General features: G+C 38.0%; 1 protein-coding gene across 7 annotated transcripts in view; it reads left to right on the top strand.

Moving 5' to 3' along the window:
• Positions 1 to 22,991, top strand: part of LOC140865320 (midasin) — a 66,421-nt gene that overhangs the window by 130 nt on the left and 43,300 nt on the right. For 4 of the 7 annotated variants that reach the window (XR_012144560.1, XM_073269921.1, XM_073269922.1 and 1 more), the window contains exons 2-22: positions 103 to 268; positions 385 to 725; positions 1,566 to 1,650; positions 2,244 to 2,539; positions 2,967 to 3,059; positions 5,138 to 5,298; positions 6,288 to 6,397; positions 7,266 to 7,385; positions 8,819 to 8,897; positions 10,628 to 10,762; positions 10,846 to 10,930; positions 11,013 to 11,109; positions 11,192 to 11,320; positions 11,413 to 11,469; positions 11,582 to 11,758; positions 11,843 to 11,968; positions 12,050 to 13,813; positions 21,785 to 21,852; positions 21,935 to 22,130; positions 22,222 to 22,326; positions 22,411 to 22,716. Coding sequence is in view for 6 of the 7 variants with exons in the window: in XM_073269921.1 (XP_073126022.1) it covers positions 161 to 268; positions 385 to 725; positions 1,566 to 1,650; positions 2,244 to 2,539; positions 2,967 to 3,059; positions 5,138 to 5,298; positions 6,288 to 6,397; positions 7,266 to 7,385; positions 8,819 to 8,897; positions 10,628 to 10,762; positions 10,846 to 10,930; positions 11,013 to 11,109; positions 11,192 to 11,320; positions 11,413 to 11,469; positions 11,582 to 11,758; positions 11,843 to 11,968; positions 12,050 to 13,813; positions 21,785 to 21,852; positions 21,935 to 22,130; positions 22,222 to 22,326; positions 22,411 to 22,716 (4,638 nt within the window). In the remaining variant the exon portion in view is untranslated. Of the gene's footprint in view, positions 1 to 102; positions 269 to 384; positions 726 to 1,565; positions 1,651 to 2,243; positions 2,540 to 2,966; positions 3,060 to 5,137; positions 5,299 to 6,287; positions 6,398 to 7,265; positions 7,386 to 8,818; positions 8,898 to 10,627; positions 10,763 to 10,845; positions 10,931 to 11,012; positions 11,110 to 11,191; positions 11,321 to 11,412; positions 11,470 to 11,581; positions 11,759 to 11,842; positions 11,969 to 12,049; positions 13,814 to 21,784; positions 21,853 to 21,934; positions 22,131 to 22,221; positions 22,327 to 22,410; positions 22,717 to 22,991 lie in introns of those variants that run through there. The other 3 variants (XM_073269924.1, XM_073269919.1, XM_073269923.1) reach the window with 3 other exon arrangements.

Raw genomic sequence — 22,991 nt, 5'->3', positions numbered from 1 at the left:
GTATGAAGATTTGTGAATGTGAATTACCACGAGGCTCAAAGTGATTATATCATTGTTGCACTATTTGGTTGTTAGTTAACTTTTAATCTATTTTTTCTGCAGGGAAAATCTGTAAAGTTTCCAAATTTTTTAATTTTAGGTCAAATTATCGAAGTTCTGAATGGAGGTTGATGATGGTAGTTTTTGTCTACAAACGGAACTTAGAAGGTTTCTCGACAGGCGTCCAAAGCTCAAGTCTCTTTCCCGTTTCAGTGACTTGTTAAACAAGGTACTGGACTTGTGGACAAGTGTTCCCGGATGTTTTGTTTTGTTTTTTGTTTTGCCTTCTGTATATTTTTGATCAGTGACATGGAATTAGGCATGCCTGTGCTCGATTGGTTACAGGGGGACCTAGTTACAGAAGTTGAGGTGGTTGATGCAGTTGGGCAATTGCTTCTGCACCCAAAATACACAATCCCGTTGTTGGGATGCCTCAGGCGTATTGCGGAGAAGATAGTGAAGAGGACCACAACTTTGGTTCACTCAGCTCGAAAACTAATGCCGGACGATGATTTCACACAAGAATTTGATGAGGAAGAGTTCCTCAGAGACTCTGAAAATGTAGACGGTGCCGAAGTTACTAACATTATGGATATTTATGTCTGTCGGAGGAAGGGATTGCGTCTTCATGAGCTTGCCTGCCTTGCCTTTTACCGAGCTCTTGATCTGCTTCCTTTTCTCTTGGGGTAAGCTAGTTAATGGGATTCCTCTTTTTGTACCCTTCGATAAACTTGTGAACATGCTAATTTAATATTGTGCGATTCTGCATTTACATTTGGTTCTCTAGAGATGTTTGAGGAACTAGATAAGAACAGAAGCTTGGACGAGTGATGGATTTTTTCGTTATGTTAACTGGTAATGGATGCCATAATAAACCCTAGATCTTGATTTTAAGGTCAATGCATTGTAATCGTTATTTACAGAAAGTAATCATGCACATGAATTCATATCTATGAACTGCTGAGCTGTGGAGCCACTATGTATTGAGGTCGCTTCAATGTTCAAACTCTCAACTTAAAAGTTAAAATGTATGTTTTAGCACTATATGTTTTGACAAATGGACAAATTTCTTCTTCACCCCCGTCCCCAAGAGAGATGTTATTTGAGATTTTGACCTCAACCTTTAGGTCTCTGCTCTACTTCTGTGCTTGGGACTGGTACGTGGGTCAAAAGATTCAAATTGCATTGGTACTAAAAGATATAACTTTTGGTAAAACTCGAATAGTTGTGTTCTGTAATTGGTATTAGCATCAATGTCACGTGCTCGATATAAGGGGGTGAAATAATTGCTTGTACCGAGAGAATCGTCAAAACATGATGCCTAATCTGTTACAGCTTTAGTAAATCGGCAAATATTGGATGTTACGGTTATTTTACAGGGTTGAGAACTTGAGGATCAATGATATAATTAAATATAAGATTTTATTTTCTCGTGCTCAACAGTTTATGTTTTCATTAATGCCGCATGGTTTGGATTTCTGGTTCAGATTGAGAAACTGATTATAGTATCTGTGTCACTGGTGCAGGTCTATTTTAAAGTATTTTGAAGATGCTCCTGCTCCTTTCGAAAGATTAGTGCGTTGTGAAACATTTTCGAAAACTGATTCTATGGTATATGTAACATTTTTTTAAAATTTATTTCCTTTGATATGAAGATTTCCATTGGTTAATGTCCTTTTCAAATTCAAATTTAATTTATTCTTCTTGTGTTTCACTTGCAGTTTCTTTGACTCGTATATTCGTTATTTTTCATATAAATATGTTAGCGGGATAAGGAAAATAAGCATAGAGTTAGATTGATGTGTACAACATGCACTGGTTAGTTGACTGAGCAATCATCCGACGATTTTTGTATTGGGACTTGGGTGCAACCCTTGTTTTGCAATTTGTATTGTGACTTGGGTGCAACCCTTGTTTTGCAAGCACAATGACAATAATCATTTCAAGTAACCACTAGGTAGTATGAAGCAGTAATATTTTTTTAACTATGTGAGTCAATGGTTGGTAGAATAACATGTTGTTTTGGTTGGCAGGTCATCTACACATTGATGACATAATGTGAACATGTGCTTGATAATATGATATCATGTCATTTATTTTTAGGACATTCTAATTTGTGGCTTTATCAATTTATATTTTCCATTATTGAAAATTATAGATGATTTTCTTTATCAAATAATTATCTTCTATTCTTCTATTTGTAGGGAGCAAATCAATTGTTAAATGTTGTCCGAGCTTCATATGGTCTTTTGATGATGGAGACAGATACTTTCATGGCATTTTGGGATTGGTCATGTTTTTTGGACCTTTTACAGAATTATCCAAATTCAGTCGCATCAAATAATGTATCGGACATGAGATTGAAAGATGAATTGAGGGAGATTGTGTCTGACATAAGATGGTGCAGCATAAATATCTTATCATTGGTTTTGGGGTTAAGCTTTGAAGCATCTGCAAACCTTGGTCATGACTCTAAACAATCCTTTCACAGCCTGATGCGGTAAACTCACACATTAGTTGTGGATGCATGCTATGAAATTTCTGTGTGCATGAGGATTTCATTATTTTAATTGACAAAGCGTCCATGGTTCAAAAGAGAGGGGGATGAATTTGATAACTTTCATTTCTCATCAGGATAATATTCATCTGAAGCTAAAAAATGGGGAGCAAGACATGTAGGGAATTAATATCAATGAGATCTTTTTTGTAATTGATATCAAATAAATCTTTATTAATATAATCTGGTTTCCTATGAAAAACAATGTGGAAGATAATTGACACCGTGCTAGTAGAAAAGAATTTTATTGATAGAAAGTTGGACAATAGCTTATTATTTTGAGTGTGTAATTATCTTTTCCTGACTTTTTTGTCGTCTGCAAATTTTGGTGTTCACATTCTGTATCTATTTGTTACTTTTATATTTATAGCTGGCAAGAATTTTGCATGGAAGTACCAATCGAGAAAGGTAGTTGGTATCTCGAATCTGTCATGGTTGGAAAAAAGGCCGATCCTGAGGCGAGGTATGTACTTCACCTAAATCCTCATCTTTTGGTCATTATTCTTTTTCCTTTGTTCCGATGTCCTTTTCGTCATTCGGTGTGTCTGAGGTCTAGGGGAAGAGTGGCAGCCACTGTTGAGTGAAAAGTCGGGTCTGTCGGGATATAACATCTTTGGGCCTGAGCCATGGGAGAAGCAATTTAAGGGGTGTTGAGGGGATGGATACGCGGTTGGTAGGATCGGATGGTGATGGTGACTGCCTGTTTAAGACGAGAGTCGAGAAGGTGGATTAAAGCTTGACAAAGGGTGCAGAACAAGTATGAGTGAAGTAAGTGCTTTAAAAAGGGGCAGCTGCGTACAATATTGAGAAAGGAGTGTGTCAAGGGGGTGGTGTTGTGTTTAGATGAAAATTTGTTCTAGGAATATTAAAGGCGGAGGGTTGGTTACACGAAAGGGTTCATTCGAGCCGTTCTATGTATGGAGAGGCCACCCTTAGTCGTTCTCCAAGAAAATGATGGATAGAAGATTTCTTGCTAGTGGAGGGAGGGGAGGACGTTCGGAGGTGGAAGTGGGATGATTCAGGAGTGTTTTCGGTGAAATCTTTCTTTGATTCTTTCTTCTCGGATGATTTGTTTCCAAAATTCGATTTTCTTCACAAAATCTGGAAGGCTCAGATTCCCTCTAAGGTAAAGGTATTCGCATGGACAGCAGCGTTGAGTAGATTGCCTATTGTGATGTGATTCAAAGGAGGTTTCCGAACTGCTCCTTGAGCCCTAATTGGTGTGCTGTGCAAACAAGGGGGAGAGAGTCAAAATCATTTGTTGGTTCATTGCCCTTACACAAGCTCCTTATGGTGGTTGCTGCTGCTGCTGCAGTACTTGGGTCTGTCATGGGTGACACCAAGTACCACGAGGGAGCTGTTCGCAGCAGATTTGGGATGGTCACTGGGAACAAGGGAGAAAATTATTTGGGGGGTTTTAGTGCATTGCGTTTGTTGGATTGTGTGGTTAGAACGAAACAGAAGGATCTTTGAAGATGGAGAAGATTCGATTGGAGAAAATTGGGACAAGATTAAGTTGAGAGGATCAACTTGGTTACATAATATAGAAGAATTTCAATCTTTTGCGATTTCTGATGCCGAGTTAGATGAGTTGACCGTTTTATTAAGAGAACTAGATAGGGTTGGATTGCTTGTAGGGGTAGATGATATCAGAGTGTGGGTTGAGTCTTTTTTAGTTAAATATTTCTTCGAGTCATTCTTTTCGAGCAGCAGTTTTCCCGTTTTTCGTGGATTGCTGTTCTTGGTAAGTTGTTGACTTCAGATATGAAGCAAAATAGATGACCCAAATGTGCTCTGTGCCCAAAGTGGTGTGTGCTGCGTCGGAAAGAGAGGGAGACACAAGATCGTATGTTGATTCATTGTTCCTTCACGAGTGGTTTGTAGACTAGAGCTTTCGACGAATTGAGGATTGGTGTGGGTGGTGCTGAGGTCAACACAATATTTATTCGCCATGGATCTTGAATATCTTCTTGGCAAGAGGGGTATATTTTTTTGGTGGGTGGTGGTTCATGGTCATATGTTGGTCGGTGTTGTTAGAGAGAAACAGAATTTTCATTAAAAATGAAGAGTCGAGCGAAGAATGCTGGAAAAGATCAAGATTAGAACATCTATTTGGATTGGTTCTCATATATAGTTTGAGAATGTCTCAATCATATATTTATTGGGCGATTGAGCTGTTGTTATCGTTGATATGATCAGCGGTCCACTAGTCAAATAATTTAATTAATAGTCTTAACTAAATATAGTAAATAATTTTTCTTATTAAAAAACGAAATTGCTCATATGCGGTCTCTACAGTGTCTCATGGGATTGCACTTACAAGGTATGATTAAAAAAATAAACAAACTAGGGGAATAATTGGAAGCATCAGTTTAGTTTCACAGCTTTGATTTTGAGCAAGGTCGATGTTTATTCACCCATTTTCCTTTTGCCTCTTTATCTTTGTAGTTTTACATACATGAGGGCAAATGGTTTCAAATTCTACCCTGGGCAATATGCTGGTCTTTAAATTTTTTGACATTAGGCAACTTTTTCCTTCAGGTATCCTGGGAATTCTTTTTTCTCAACATCTAATACGAGAAAAACTTTTGAACTGGTCTCTCGAGCTGTGAGTCAGAGGTGGCCTGTTCTTCTCTATGGACCTTCTGGTTCTGGGAAATCCACATTTATTAAGAAGTTGGCCGACAAGCATCGCAGCAGAGGTACACATTTTCGTTTTTATCAATCAAACTTACTTAAGAAAACTTTTTGTGTGGGCGTTCCCTTGTAATTAACTTTGAAATGCTACCGCAAAATACTCATGTTCGGCACATTTCCCATGTCTATCCCCTGGATGGGAACTTGAAAATCTCTGGTTTCTTTCTGAAACACAGTTTCATTTGATTAGGTAATGCATCACAGTTGATGTCATGAAAAATTTGAAAGGAGTGGAACACCTTGGTTGCATAAAATAATAATCATACGCACTAATTCTCATTGAGTGCTATATTCATAGAAATCTTTCATTGCAGTTAAATTTTGTTTCAAACCTAGTTTTTTTAACCTACTTTTTGATCAATATATGTTCAATTTAACATATTTTGTGTGAAGCATATTTTCCTGAATTTTCTGAAACAAATTTCCCCCTATGCATGTTTTTAAATGTATTTATTATATGATTGGATGGGATCATGGGAACTGCTTGAGTTACCCTCTCTTTCATTTGGTCACTTCTTTGCTGTATAATATCCCGAGTGAAGATGGTAATTTTTTTGATGATTTTTTGGCGCTCCACTCTTTTAGTTTGGCTAAGATTCATTTGATTTGGAGTACTATGACATCGTTGTCTGTGTACACTCCACGTGCAAATGAGAGCTATGAATCTTATTTTCATTAGAATAATGTCGAACATTTGGTGTGCAACTAATTGCAACTGACACTACAACAACACATCATCGCTTAAATGCGTATTTTTTTGTTTATATTTATGCATGTTATCTCCAAAATCTTATATTTAATGATCCGAGTAGTCTAAAATATTATTAGCGAACACTTGCCCTTCCATTCATCAATTGATGTTCATCCTGTATTCCTAATTTTGATTACGACCTAGTAGTTTGTGTGACGCTCTCTCGATGGACATGCTTCCTGTTATTTTGTTTGTCACTTTTGGAACTTTTCTGATTCCTAACTACCCAATTCATATAAAAAGTTCTACAGCTTCACATGGACGAGCAAATGGATGGAAAAACATTGATCGGCAGTTATGTTTGTACTGAGCAACCTGGCGAATTCAGATGGCAACCTGGTTCTCTGACACAGGTTTGAAATTAGATGCATTATAATAACCAGTGTCCGTGTCACACGCAAAGCGTGTGGAACCCAATATATGAATATTCACTATATTTAAATACAAGTTATACAACAATTCCCTTATATAATTTAACTATATTTAAATGGTGGGGCATGTACAATAACTTCTGTGAGTATTTATTGTTTTTTTGAAAAGTTGTATATAATGAACTAAAAATAAGGGTGGAAAATGCAATTTTAAGTGGTTATCCAAAACTGTTATTTTAAAGACCTCCCACTTTATTAATAAAAGTAAACATATGCATACGATGCGTGCACATTAGTTAAATTTTTTATCTAAAATATAGTTTTATATTTATAACAAACTTTTATATGAAATATAATAAAATATGAGTAATTTATATTTAATGTTATGTTTTTTTATTATTAATTTATTTTATTTAAAAAAAATTAGGTAGCTATTAATAAAGATATTTTGGAGATAAAAATTGGTATGGTACAACCTATCAAAAGTAGTTACTATCTGTGTCTTAAACTTAATAATATAAACTAGTGCTCTGACGCACTCATTGCGTGCTTGTATAGTCTTTTTTTGATTGATTTGATTGATATTCAAATAGGGGCAATTTCATAATTATAAAAAATAATTAGGGGTTAGTCTGCAATTAAAATTGGTGAGGTCAAATGATAAATATACAAACAAATAGGGATGATTGTGCAATTAAGAAAACAAAATAGTAAAAGGAGAAAAAAATGAGCCACACCACTGTTCCAAATGATGGGAGCGAACTTTAATAAGATAGAAGATAGAAGATAGATATATATATATAATAATAATAACAATATTGTAGCTTGACTTGTTTCAAATGATTGACAGGCAGTTCGGAGTGGTTTTTGGGTTGTGTTCGAGGATATTGACAAAGCACCTCCAGATATCATATCTATCTTATTGCCCTTGTTAGAAGGTTCAAATCTGTTCTCAACTGGACATGGGGAGGTAGACACTTTTTTTTTTTTTTTTGGCTTGGCTCTCTAGAGGAGCCTATATTTTGCCTTTCTGGTGCATTCGTTGAATTGTTACCTCATAAACGTATTTTATGTTTGTAGCACCATGCATATCTAGACGGTTTCTTGAATATTTGAATCTGGCAGCATGTGAATTTGCAGCTAGATCTAGCACAGGATTTACAGACGACTATCAACCTTTTAAAATGCTTTTCAATTTTATGGCTATTCACATTAACATCTGATGCCTCGAGCAGAACCCTGTAAATAATTTTGACCAAGACCAAGTGAGCTTTTGGGCATGTGCTTAGATCTTCACATTTGGTCTTCCGGAGGACTAATCACTTTCTGGTTTGGAACCTAACCAACGTGTGAGAGTCCACAAACTTTGATTGGAAGTGGCTATAAACTTAATTTATCTTAATTTCCTGAATGCTTTTTTATAATATTTCAATATACCCTCCAATAATAATTTTATTTTATTTTTCTAAGGGCGTTTAATGCAGACCACATCGTAATTTGGAATTGAACTGGGATGCTTTGCCTATCACAGTTGCGAGGTTTCGATGAGATTTGGGACTGTTTTGGGCATTGAACGATAGAATCAATTTATTTAAGTTCTAGGAAACTGGATGTTTGGGTTGCTTATATTCCTGTTCAAGCAACAAGCACGCTGATGTAGAAACATGCATAGTTGTCAAAAGCGAAGAAGCGCTCGCTTTAAGCGCAAAGCGCAGAGAGGCGCAAAGCCTGCGCTTCAGTGTGCTTCAAAGCGCACGACTTCTATGAAGTGTGCGCTTTTTTTGCGCTTTGCGCTTCAGAGAAGAACAGTTTTTTTTTAAAAAATTTGTTTTGAGAGATGTGAAATTGCCTTTTAAAGTGCAATTTACCCTCTATTTACCCTAAAAAAACACAGAAACCCCAACATCACATTGCCTTTCCTCCCCAACGCCTCTGCCCTTGTGTCATCTTGTCATTTGCCCTCTACATTTTAATATTTGATATTCAAAAGATGAAGATTATGATGAATTTCAAATTTGATGTCTTATGTTTCATAAATTTTATTTAAAAAGTGATTTTTATTTTATTTTTTAAGAATAATTTTTTATTGCGCTTTCGCTTTACTTCCGTAAAGCGTGCGCTTCGCTTTTTTGCGCTTTGCGCTTAAAGCCCGAGGAAACTTGAGTGCTTTAATGCGCCTTGCGCTTTTGACAACTATGGAAACATGGGCATATGCCAAAAAGTGCACGAACATTTTGTTTTATCTATAATCTATGTTAGTTTTCAATATGGATTTTTGTTTTTAAATTTATTTTTGGTTGCATGCTTGTAAAAAACCTTGCACTTTTTATCTAGACTAGATCACGATTTAGGTACTTGCAAGGATATGTTTGTTAATTGTATTGATCACGGAGATATGTGCAGGCGGTACGAGTGAATGAAAAGTTTCGGTTATTTTCCACCATAACAAGCTCAAATCAAGACATCTTCCGAGTTATTGAAGGTTTATTCTACTTCTTGTACTTAATGTTTGTGACATCTATGTCTGTGTTGTGATTAAATTATAGACGAGTTAATTTACTTGAACCTCTTTTGAGGATTAGTGGATCACTGGTCCACAAGTTGTACTTTAATTATTAATAATATTTGTGTTTCTGATCAAAAAAAAATTATAGACGAGTTATATTTTGAGAAAAAAGATGATTTATATAATATGTATATAGTATATATTTATACTATATATATTACATTATGATATTATATTTGTATTCCTGTTCAGAATATGAAATTTCCTTTGATGATTTTTCTTAGTCTTCAATGGTATCTCATTATTTTTAGATTTATGCAAATTGTATGTTGGTTGAAATGCAATTATATCCTTGAGCTGAAAATTGTTTTCAAGGAAACAGATATGGAGGAACTCTTTTATGCACTAATAACTTGGCAATATTAACCCTCCGGAATTTAAAATTGTGAATCAGAAATGCTATTATCAATTAACCAAGGATGTGGTAAATATTGCACCACTATTTCTTGTCAGCTTGTGTATAGTTTTCTGTTTCTGAGATTTTAGTAATGGGATTGCTTATGTTCTTTTCAATCTGATCTTGTATATGATCAGCAAGCTGTATGTTAAGGGACCAACTAATCAAAAAATACCGCACATCACTTACTGCTGACATCATAATTGTACCTAGATGATATGAGTTATGTTTCAAAATTTTCTGTACTGGGAAAAGATTAAGATACGGGTAGATATGTGGAGCAGAGCGTTTAAAGATTTCCAGAACCTAGCAATTTTGGATTTATTAAGGGATTGGTCTTTTGTGTTTTGTTGATATTATAGGAAGGTGTTAGGTTATTTTGCTATTTGCGGATATCTTGTCGGCATATATCTTGTAAATTTTTATATGATGATATAATATATAAAGTTTCTTATAAAAAAAAGATCATTTTAATCGAATGTCTTCAACATTTTTGTTGAAGCTTGTCAAGTAACTGTTTTTGGAGTAGTATTCCACGCGGAGGTTATAAAAAATGTCATCTCATGTAGGGTAAACCTAGCTTTCACATTTTTTGAAGTTAATAATAGCTATTGCAAAAATATTACTTCGAAGAAAACAGGGTAGTCTGGTTCCTGTGTCCTCAAGACGGGTTTTCTATTTTCGCTTGGGGAAATTTGATATGTTAGATAGAGCAGAGATAAAAAAAATTACAGACAGGAGTATGGAGTTATACGAGACAATACTGATTAAAAATAAAAGGTATTACAATAATCTGAGTGTAACACTCAGCCAAAGGATTAAGTCCTTTTCCAGAAACCCTAGCTCAAGCTAGTGAACTCACTAAACTGTCAAAAAACGTGAATAATCCCTATGACTCCTTGGCCCAATTCAATTGAGCCCTTTTCAATTCCATATTCTAAATTATTTGGGCCTAGTATAATTAGGTTCCTAACATTGCCTCCCTCTTCAAAATCAGCCTTTTCCTCATGGCTGGACCTAGGTAGTTGATAGCCTTGGGTTAGCTATTTGGTGGTTCTTCTTTTAGAATCTTTTTGGTGGACCACTGGTTCACAAGTTGTAAATTTCAATCTCTTTATTTATATAATATCAATATCGTTTCCTATAAAAAATCATACGGAATGGTAACTTATTCCAAAATCATAATCGAATGCATAAAAAGTCAATTTATTATTTCTGATTATATGGAACCTTTTCCCTTTTGGAATAGGCAAAAACTTACTTGGTGCTGTCTGGCGGAAGGTAATGATTGGCCCTCCAAATGATGATGACATTCTAGATATTTTGTTGGAGCAGTTTCCGAAATTGTTTCCGGAGCGGAATTTTGTTGCTATGAAACTTATAGGTTTGCTTTATTTCTTTTGATATAAGAATTGTTTAGGGTTGCAACCAGAATGACTTATTATTCTTCTCTTCCATGATCTTCAGATTTCTTTAAAAGAATTGTCCAGTTTACGAGATTTCAGCTGGGTTTGACAGCCTCATCAGGTTATCACGACAGATTGACATTGAGGTAGAACATTCTGGTGCGGTTTTTGAGCATTGTTCTTTTGTTTTGAAATGAGTTATTAGCTAACCTATTAATACCACAAAAGAGATCTTCTCAAGCTGTGCAAAAGAATGGAAAGTTTCAGTTTTCTCTTTGATCAGGACAGCCTCTCAGCTAATGCTTGCGACATTATCTATAAAGAGGTTGCATACATCGATTGATTTTCTCATCTTCGAATGTTGTTTTGTGGAACATTTGGCTTAAGTGTGGAACTGATCTTTTCAGGCTGTAGATGTTTTTGCGTCATTCAATACTTCAGTTGGTAATCGATTGGCGATCATGAGAGAGATCGCAATGTTTTGGAACTTGTCAGCTGCTGAATTGTTATATCCTATTAACAAGCCTATTATTCAGGTTTTTTCTATTTACGATATGACATATGTGTAATTGTTTTTCTCCACTGCTTCAGAAATAGTTTTTCAAAAATTTGAAGTTTGTGCACACAGGAATCAAGCTCTGGTTTGCAAGTTGGACGGGTTAGCCTTGATTATACTAAAATTGCAGTAAGTGATGATTTTTAGATATTCTTCATCTCCACCATGTTTTCTTTTGATGCTATAATATCATTCCTATTAAAAAGAATATGTCAACCTTTTTAAGTTGTCTATATTACAGTTAAAAAATGACAAGAAGCCATTCGTCCTGCTTCGTAGTTCGGTTAATGTTCTTGAGAAAATTGCTTGCTCTGTTAAGTTTAAAGAGCCTGTGCTTTTGGTTGGTGAAACTGGTACTGGGAAGACTACTATTGTGCAGACTCTTGCAACGAGGATTGGTCAGAAACTTACCGTTTTGGTAAGTTGGAGTCTAGAATTCTTTTGGTCTGATGGCTTCAAGTTTCATGAATTCTCATGAGTGTTGCTTATGTTTGTGATTCAGAATTTAAGTCAACAAAGCGATGTTGCAGACCTGTTAGGAGGTTTCAAACCTGTGGATGCATGGACTTTTTTTTTCCCACTTTATCAGGATTTTGAGACGCTATTCACTAATTCATTTTCATCGAAGGTACCATGTACCATAGTGTATTTCTTTCTTTCCCCGTTTTGTTAAAAAATATTTACTTACATTCTGGTGTTCTCTTTCTAGGACAATGATGGTTTTCTTTCTAGTTTAAGGAAGAACTTGTTTCGTAGGAAGTGGAAAAATTTATTAAGTGGATTTGAAAATGGCATAAAAATGGTAATAGAAATAATAAAATCCAGTCCTGGTAAGAAGCGAAAGAGACCTTTAAGTGTCGAGCTACAGGAAGAATGGGTCAATTTCTCAGTGAAACTGGAAAATGCTCGTGCTCAAGTGAATGCATCTGATGGAATAGTATTTTCATTTGTTGAAGGAGCTTTTATCAAGGCCCTGAGAAATGGTGAATGGATATTGTTGGATGAAGTAAATTTGGCTCCTCCAGAGATATTGCAGCGAGTTATTGGGGCCCTTGAAGATGTGAAAGGGTCAGTACTCTTGTCTGAACGAGGTGATATAGATTACGTAGATAGGGATCACAAGTTTCGCATATTTGCTTGCATGAATCCGGCGACTGATGCTGGCAAAAGAGACTTGCCTCTTTCTATTCGGGGCAGATTTACAGAGTACTTTGTCGACGATGTGTTGTTGAACGATGAGTTGGATAATGATGCATTAGTTAACGAGGACTTGTTTTTGTTTATTAATCAGTTTATGGATGATGATCCTTTAAACAAAAAATTAATAAGTAAAATTGTGAAATTCTACAAGGCAGCAAAGAAATCTGAAGAAAGGCTGCAGGATGGGGCTAATCAGAAACCTCATTACAGTTTACGTTCCCTTTACCGAGCATTAGAATACTTCACAAAGGCAAAACGAAGTTTTGGATTTGAAAGATCCATTTATGATGGGTTTTCTATGTTCTTTCTAGATTTATTAGATGAGTCTAGTGCGAAATTAATGAATGACGTGATTTGCCAAAATTTATTGGGAGGAAAACCACCTTCTCAGATCCCTTTTGGTTCATACTTAAAGATTAAAAAAGACTCTGTGGATGGCTATGTTTTAACAAGGAGTGTTGAACAACATCTCAAGAACCTTGCCAGGGCAATATTTATTAAAAGATATCCAGTCTTGTTGCAGGGTCCAACCTCTAGTGGAAAGACTAGCTTGGTTTGGTTTCTTGCCGAAATAACTGGTAATAAGTTTGTCAGAATCAATAACCATGAACATACTGATCTTCAGGAGTACCTTGGATCTTATATTACCGATCCAAGTGGTAAACTTATTTTCCAAGAGGGAGCACTTGTGAAAGCTGTTCGGGAAGGTCAATGGATTGTTCTTGATGAACTTAACTTAGCTCCTTCTGATGTTCTTGAAGCGCTGAACAGGTTACTTGATGATAATAGGGAACTCTTTGTTCCTGAATTGTCTGAAACTATTCGTGCTCATCCGGATTTTATGTTATTCGCCACTCAAAATCCACCTATTGTCTACGGAGGGCGCAAGTTGCTTTCTCGAGCATTTCGCAACCGTTTTGTGGAGATTCATGTTGATGAAATTCCGCAAGAGGAGTTGAGCACAATATTGGGGAAGAAGTGCTTGATTCCTGAAAGCTATGCCAAAAAAATGGTTGATGTCATGAAAGACTTGCAACTGCACAGGCAGAGTAGTAAAGTTTTTGCTGGAAAACATGGGTTTATAACTCCACGTGATTTATTTCGATGGGCTAATCGATTCAGAGAATATGGTAGCTCCTATGAAGATCTAGCTCATGATGGTTATTATCTAATGGCTGAACGACTGCGTGATGATGCTGAGAAAACAATTGTTAAGGAAGTTCTGGAGCGGCATTTACCGGTTAAACTTTTTGAAGACGACTTGTACAAGCCGGTGAGTAATTTTTTAAACCATTCCCATTGAAATTATTTACGTCCACCATATATATTAGCTGTTGGATTCTGATAACCGAGCTGCTTTTACAGAACTGTGCTGTTTGGAGGGTTAATAACTGTAAATGGCTAAATTTTCTGCACTGCACTTGTTGATTCTGTGCCATCATGATTTTTGGTTGGATAATAGGGTTTCTTTTAAGAACTGAACTTGAAATACATGCATATTTATCTCCAGAAAAGATGAAATGCATGAATTTTTTTTTAATGAGACACTTAAAAGTAATTGATATGCTATGAGAGAGTTGGGCTAAGATTCCGAAGTTGGTCATGATTATAATTTTATGACTGAGGATTATTTTGAATTATACGTCTATATATACTTACTGTTTGAAGCTGCTGTGTGCAAACACATTGTAACAAACCACAAATATATTACAATAATTTGTAATTTCGTTAGTGTCTCAATTTTGAACTTGCTTTTGTAATTGCTGCCATCATAGTGACTAACTGATCTGACTTTAAAGTTGTAGGCATTGCCAAATTGTTTAGAATTTGATTGTATCTTTCATTTTGGAAATTTTAGCTTTCTCTGGTGATCGTTATCATATTTTTGCATATAAGTGACTTTTTTGCTCTGGTCTGATTAAGTCTGTGAGTTATGGATCTTTCTTGAGTGAGGGAAGTTTCTGTAGATTTGACCAATCATTTTTTTTTTCCAATTGAGACTCACAATTGATATGCTATCTGTGTAAAGTGGGCTAAGATTCTGAAGTTGATCATGATTAGATTTTTATTTACTCGAAGATGAGTTTCACGATCATGATTGATATGCTATCGGTGTAAATGCTTCGAAGATGAATTTCACGATCAGTCCACAGTTGTTACAACCAAGAGTGTATATATATAATATATAATAAGACATGACTACACTGAAAATAGAAAGAAAACACCCAGAGATGATCTCTGTCCCTTGCCAAAGCTAGTCCATAGCACACACTAGTTAACACTCAACAAAGAAAAATGAACCTATCCCTACTAACTCCCCCCCTTTACATATTTATTTACTGCCCTATTTCTCGACTCTTCTACGCATGTGACTATTGGGCTGTTTGGATCCAGGCCCACCAATAACAGGTCCATAACAACAGTTCTTGGTGGAATAAAGATCTAGAAGTTATTTCTGAGTTACAAAAGTCATTTTATGCTTTGTTGTTTGAAGCTGCTGTGTTCAAGCACATTGTTAAAAACCACAAATATATAAGAATAATTTTTAATCTCGTTAGTGTCTTAATTTTGAACTGCTTTTGTAGTTGCGGCTAACATTTATTAACTGATCCGATTTTACACTTGTAGTTGCAGCCAAATTATTTAGAATTTTTATCTTTCGTTTTTGGAATTTTTTAAGTTTCTCTGGAGATCATTGTCATAAATTTGCATAATAAGTGGCTTTATGCTCTGGTCTTATAAATTCTGGGAGTTATATGTCTTTCTTGAATAAGGAAGTTAGATCTGTATAGTTTACCAGTTAATTGTTTCTCGAGTGAATTATATTGTTAGTTTTTTTTTGATAGGAAACTATAATATTATATATAAAATTAGATTAGAAGATTTACAAAAAGTGGACTAGTGGTCCACCGAAGCTAACTATTATTCAAAGCAAACAACTACAGTTATCAAACTAAATCAAAGCCAATTTCCAATCCCTAAACAAGTCTAAAATAGCCAAAGATTGAAATTTAGAACCCTTGTGGGCATACTGTCAATTTGATCTTGTCCCAAATTTCCTTCACTGATTCTTCACTATCTTCAAAAATTCTTCTGTTCCTCTTCAGCCATAACGACCAACACACGCAATGAACCACTATTAACCAAAAAACTTTCCCTTTCTCTCCAAGCCGAACTCTTAAATCAATTGCATAAAGGTCTTTTGTTGAGTTCGGAATTACCCAAGATAATCCCAATTCCTTGAGAACAAGGTTCCACAAGGAGCCAGAGAACGGGCAATGAATAATCATGTGGTCCTGAGTCTCTCCCCCCTGTTTGCATAGCACACACCAGTTCGGGCTAATGGAGATATTCGGGAGCCTCTTTTGAATCAAATCACAGGTAGGTAACCTTCCCAACGCAGTTGTCCATGAGAAAACCTGAACCTTTGTCGGAATAGGGGCTTTCCAGATAGGGTGAAAAAGAGAGAAGCTAGGGAATCGCTCCTCTGGAAAGAAGGACTCGTAGAAAGACTTTACTGAAAATACGCCTGAGCTGTCCCACACCCATTTCCTCACATCTTCCGCTCCCTCTATTAAGTTTACCCCCCTCATAACTTCCAGCAGATTACCTAGCTGGGCCAACTCATCATCCCTCAAATCGCGTCGAAAATGCAAATTCCAAGATATAGAGTTAGAGGAAAAAGATGGATCTCGACAAAGGAAAAAAGAAATCTGTCTATTGTGCTCCCTAGAAATCTGAAAGAGGTTAGGAAAAAGATCCTTAAAACTAGAATTCCCCACCCAGCAATCTTCCCAAAATCTAAACCTATCCCCCCCTAAAACTACAGCCCTCACAGAGTGACTGAAAGCGAGATACGTCCTCGATATGAATTTCCACGGACTTCTAAAAGTGTTGTGTCTAGCCAATCCCGCATCCCAACCGTTATCTTGAACTCCGTATTTGCTCGCTATAATTTTCTTCCAAAAAGTGTCCCCCTCCGTCGATAATCGCCACCACCATTTACCTAGCAAAGCCTTGTTTCGAAGGCAAAGATTACCTATTCCCAAGCCTCCTCTATCTTTGGTTTACAAACTTTATCCCATCCTACCAGATGACAATGGGTCTCCCCATCCGGTCCATCCCACAAAAAGTTCCGCATAATTTTCTCCATATCCTCTGCAACGCCTCGTGGAATCCTAAACAGCGACATAAAATACAAGGGAAGGGCATTCATGACCGCCGAAATCAGCGTGAGTCTGCCGCCTCTCGAGAGGAAAGCTTTCTTCCAACTAGCTAGCCTTTTAGACATCTTGAATATCACTGGTTCCCAGAATGAAACCCTTAATGGGTTCCCTCCCAATGGTACTCCAAGGTATTGAATGGGCCAAGATTCCACCCCACAACCAATCTCTCTAGCCAACCCTTCCTCCACTTCTTTCTCACAATTACAGCTCAACAGTGCACTTTTCTCCTTGTTAATCTTTAATCCGGACATGTCACAGAAAATGAACAAGATATCCATCAGCATTCTCACATGATTCTCATTATGCGCAAAAAACAGAGCATCATCGGCAAATTAAATGTGAGAGACCTCAATTCTATCCCTCCCTATCTCCCAACCTCTAAAGATATCTAAAGACTTTGCCTTGTCAATCAATCTTCCCAAAACATGCGCCACCAAGTTAAACAGGAACGGAGATAAAGGGTCTCCCTGTCGTAACCCTTTCTCCCCCTTAAATTTACCGGTTGGTCTCTCGTTAACAAAATCTGAATAACATACATTGCTGAGACATCCTTTAATCCATTTCCTCCATCTATTCCCATACCCTTTCTTATGGAGAACAAAATCCAAGAATCGCCAATTAACGTTATCATAGGCTTTCTCAAAATCCGCCTTGAATACCCAACCTCTCTTCTTCTTCAATCTGAATTCTTCCACCGCTTCATTCGCTATCAAGCAACAATCCAAGATTTGACGACCTTCAATGAAAGCGCTCTGTGAATGTGCAATGGTGATCTCTAGCACCTTCTTGAGACGCGACGCTAGTACCTTAGCGATTATCTTGTAAAGACTAGTGACTAGGCTAATCGGTCTAAAATCCTTAATGCGCAGTGATTCTTTCTTTTTTGGTACCAAACAAATATAAGTCTCATTCGTTACTCCGTTCACAATACCTCCCTCATAGAATTCCTTAAACACCCTCATCAAATCTTCCTTGATCGTATGCCAACACTCCTTATACACTTCCATTGAGAAACTATCCGGTCCCGGGGCTTTCGATCCTTCACACTCAAACACTGCTATTTTAATTTCATCCTCGGAAAAAGGTAGCTCGAGCTGCTCCATAGAATCTCTGTCAATTGCGCTCCATTCCACCCCCTCAACACCCCATCCCCCTCTCTCTGATTCGCTATAAAGTTTTGCGAAGAAGTCTATAATTGCCGAACTGATAATCTCTTTATTTGTGCTTACAGTTCCGTCTTCCAGTTCCAGACTCTCTATACATGTCCTGCTTCTCCTTTGATTTAGTAACGAATGTAAGAATTTTGAGTTGCAGTCCCCTTCCTTTAACCATTTCACCTTTGCCTTCTGAGCTTCCATTTGCAGTTTCCTACATACTAACTCTTCTAGCTCAGTTCTGAAAACTCTTCTGTCCTCCACCAAGGTATCTGATCCCGTTCCTTCCCACTCTTGAACGTCCAGTGCTTGAATCTTATTCTCCAGCTCATATCTCCTCCTATCCAAGTTCCCAAAACTCTGTACATTCCATCTCTTAACCTCCACTTTCGTTCCCTTCAATTTGCTCATAAATTTATATCCTTCCCAGCCTTGAGGATTTTGACTCGACCACCATTTGAAGAATTCCTCCTTGAAGTTCTTATGCTTAAGCCAAACATTTTCAAATCTAAAAGGTGTAGGCCCCCACTCTTCCTTCGATGTATTCAAATCAAAGGAAAGTGATCAGAAGTAATTCTCGGTAGCACTGATTGTCTGCCGCACCCGAACGCCTCCTTCCATCCTCCCGAGAACAGAAATCTGTCCAACCTGCACCAGATGGGTGAAGCCCGCATATTTGACCATGTGAATTTTGCATTCAACAACGGAGGGTCGCACAGCTCTAGCTCATTAATCAAAGCATCAAAGCATCTCATGCTGCTGGTTAAAGTGCTACTATTCAATTTCTCACTCAAAGTTCTGACCACATTGAAATCTCCGCCTACACACCATAATGGCCCGCAAATCACCTTCAAACCTGCTAATTCATCCCAGAAATTCTGTCGAGCTCTTGGTCCACCGGACCGTGGACTGCCGAAAACCACCACGTTGAGTTAGAATCCTTTTCTATTTCAATAGAGACCGAGAACTCCCCAATCAGATTATCCTTTACGACCACAGTCCGAGGGTCCCAAACCACCAAAATGCCTCCAGATCTGCCCCACGCTGGTAACTCCACCCATTCTATAAATCTGGATTTCCAGAGGCTCGCTATGTATCTCCTATCCACCCGCTGCCTTTTAGTTTCCAAAAGGACCACTATATCCGGTTTCTCTCTACGAAGGATTGTTCTGATCAGCCCTCTCCTACTACTCGATCCTCCCCCTCTAAAGTTACATGAAAAAATCCGCATTGATTAATTGTAACACCCTATGTAAACCATTCCTTGAACTTTCTTAAGGTAATACCACAGCCTCTGGATTTCCAAAGCTAACTCTTCTCACCTCCAATCTAGCAAGACAATCATTAATTAAGCCCTCCTTAACAGCCACTGTCACCACAGCCTCCTCCATTCCCGCCCGCTCCTCCGACAGTACTGGCTTTTCATTCACCCTCGGGCGTAGTTCTATCCCCCCTGCACCTACCCCCCTCCCATCAGAAAAGGACAAATGATTTGAAAGATTAAAAGGGCTGGAAATGACTGGAATAGCCATCGATTTTGACTTGGGCTCAGAATCGCTCACGTGCCCCTGTGAAGGATTAGAGGACGAACCTGGATAGGATGCGAAGATGCCCCTGATGTCCTCGAGACATGAGTTTGTCGGGGAATTGACAAGAGAATCACCTACCACTGAACTATCAGTTTGGAACGAGTCAGAATCCTCCGATGACAAATCGCCCCCTGTTTCTTGAAGAAATTCATCCTCCATTATCCCAGTGCAATTACTGGTATTGCCTTGTAAACCATTTCCCAACGGGTCTATGTACCAGTTGTCTTCGCTATTCCCCGTGTTTCTGATCACTGCAGCTCGGGCTCGTCTTCTTGAATACACAATCTCGAAGCGTGGAGGTGAAGGTCTCTCCAACACTTTGCCAGCCTCTTTAGGAGTTGTCTCTGTCCTAACCTCTTCAAGCTCCCTCAAGGGCTGTATTATTCTTCTCTGAAACTCGCCCACCACTTTTGGACATAACCTTTTGAGTAATTTAACTTGGCAACCTCCTAGAATAGGTTCTGAGCCCCACGATCTATCGCCGCTGCCTTCTGCTTCTGTTGAGATTCGATGAAGAATCCCCTTGTCTGTAGTATTCTCAGCTATCTCCTCCTCTTCACTATTTTGGTTGTTAACAATAGCCTGCCCCTTTAACTTATCTACTGGATGCACTGGTTCAATCTTTTTCGATCCTCTCTCACCACCAAATCCCGAAAAGATGTCCTTTCCTTTTTTTACTGCTTCCTTCCCTGCTCCTCGTCCTAGTGTCCCTTTAGGTCCGTTCATCACTGCTTGAGCGTAAGAGCGCTTTTCATAGTAATCATAGGCTGCTGGATTGACCGATACCACTTCAATTCGCACCATCATAAGGCCTCGAGGTGTTGAGATTTGCACAAAACCGTTGATGAATCCTCCTTGTGGCCCGACCACCTTAATTTTAGCGGCCGACAAATCTCGAAGCAAGATAGTGTCTTGGCTAATATCCAGTAAGCCCCCGCACTGCTCCCCCACGCTCCTGAACAGTTCTGTCGACCATAAGTCCCAAGGCAATCCGAAGATCCTCACCCAGCTATTGCAACAAGCAAACATCTCTACTTCCCTATTGACCTCCGTTCTCCATCCTTCGAAGAACAACGTCACCCCTTTGTCGAAATAGCCTTTCTTCAATCCCACAAAATATGACGCCTCTTCTGCATTGCTGGGCCACCATGCTGCCTTATTGGCTTTAAACGGGAATATCTCTATCCTCCTCTTAACGGCCTTACTTAAAACAGAAACCATCGCCTCCCATGATATGTTGACCCGTGCCTTAGTAATAATGATAGCTTTCTGCCAATCCTTGACTGAGCAGAGGCGGATATTCTCATTAGCCAGTAGGTCTCGCGATTCCATGCTCTCCAGATTCTTGGTGTCTCGTTGCTTAGATGTCTCAACCCCCTTTCTACCTCTGACATTAGCCGAAGCATTGACATTCTCCCTTTGTAAAAAGAATCGTAGATGATTAGCCAGCTTAATCCAGCCACCCTCTGCACGACCACTGGGAACGATTATACGCTGCTTGAATCCCCCCTGTGCTATTTTGAACACTTCCAGAAACCTGCCTCTACTGTTGAAGTAGTTGTGCGTAGATACAACAGCTTCCTGTCCTCGGAACTTATTGAAGACGGGACTTGATTTAGGATTTTTGATAAACTCCCAAAGTTTTGTCCATAGCCACCTCGCACTGATCAAATCTAACTCCAGAAGGAAACTAGCTTTCCTCGTTCTTTCTGTCAGGCAGATCGAAGCCCCTCTCTGGCCCATTCTGATTATGAACACCTTCTGCTCGATTTTGACGTCCTTCGTCGCTCGTGTTGACCTTCTCTCGTACGGCCCCGATCTGGACTGCCCACTCCCAGCCCGCCTCGGCATCCTACTCGACAAGTCTCGTCGGCTCAATGTCAGAGAAAAGCTAGGAAAAAGGGTAGAAGAAAGATTCTAGGAAGGTAATCGAGAGGAAAAGGGGTTCGGGATTCAGAAGGGGTAGGGAGGGAAGGAGAGAGAGAGAAGAAGAAGTCAAGACGGAAAGATAAGATACAGGCTTAGATCGGTCGGTCCTATGGCCGGAAGTCTGAAGGGAAGATTTGTGTTAGTATGATTTGGCTACCTTTGAAAAAAATCAAGGAATCGACGTCTTAATATATAATCATGGAATGATGGTTCTATTTTGGTTTCTCTTGATATGGTATACTTGTCAGATATTCAGAATGATTATTGTATATAATTGCATTTTCATAAAAAAAACTATTAGAATAAGAGTGTGAGTATCATGCATTGGTGTTTTTGAATAATTCAGGAAACTGGAGATGGATCCGGCACAATGATGTCCAGTGAGTACTCTGAAAATTCGGAAAATATTGGAAAGTAAGCCTCTGCCCTGATATACTTGTGCACAAGTTGTGAGTTCTCTGTCATTTTTAACGAGTTCTTATCTTTTATCTTTCAGAATTATTCTGACCAAAAGTATGCGGAGGATATATTTTCTGATCGAGCGGTGCTATAGGATGCGTGAGCCTGTACTTCTTGTTGGTGAAACTGGTGGTGGGAAAACAACTGTTTGCCAATTGCTTAGTGCCATGTTGGGTTTGAAACTGCACATATTGAATTGCCATCAGTACACAGAAACATCGGATTTTCTTGGAGTTCGTCCTATACTCTCTTCATATCACTTTTGTGTTTCCATTTGTTGATGAAGTCAATTTTATTTCAATTTTTGTGGTTATTGTTAATTAGGGTTTTTACCCCGTGCGAGCGAGATCAAGAATCGCAGCAGACTTCCAAAAGCTTTGTGAACAGTTTATCAATTCAAAGGCTTTTATTCATTATCCTGGAGCGCCTGTATGTTTGATTTCTTTATATAAATTGACTTTTACTTGGAGAGTTTCCCATTTTGACTGGTGAGTGTCATTTTCTATTTTGCAGAATATTTTTACGGACATTAACCAAGCATCACAGACTCTTGTTGAGCTAGACAAAATCGTCAGAAGTTATGAAGAGCTGCCTGGTTCTCATCCGGAAGTAATGGACAATGAAATATCTCGGATAAAAAAAATATATCAGGATTTATGTGTGCTGCATCAGACGTGGCAGACCATTTTTATGTGGCAGGATGGACCTCTTGTTGAAGCTATGAAGAGAGGTGACATGTTTCTCGTGGATGAGATTTCTTTGGCTGATGATAGTGTACTTGAAAGATTAAACAGTGTCTTGGAACCAGAAAGAAAATTGGTAACTTATCCATAATTTAGTCCTTTTGTCGATAGCTGAGCACTTGTCCGCTTATTGTAATTAATTGCCTTCATGTAATTAATATAATATAGTTTCTTTTTTTTTAAATTTTAAATTTAGTCCTTGTCATAGATACGCAATGCTTTTTTGTCATTCATTGTTTAGTCTTGGATCTTTCATTCATTGTTTAATCTTAAATATTTGAAAATATGCATCCAAACTAGGCTGGTTATTTCGGAATGTTGGACAACTTGTTGCTTCCCTTTGCTTCCCAC

Source organism: Henckelia pumila, chromosome 4, assembly GCF_033568475.1.
Source record: "Henckelia pumila isolate YLH828 chromosome 4, ASM3356847v2, whole genome shotgun sequence".
Lineage (NCBI taxonomy): Eukaryota > Viridiplantae > Streptophyta > Magnoliopsida > Lamiales > Gesneriaceae > Henckelia > Henckelia pumila.
Note: the sequence above shows the minus strand (reverse complement) of the source record. Positions and strands in the feature narration are given on the sequence as shown.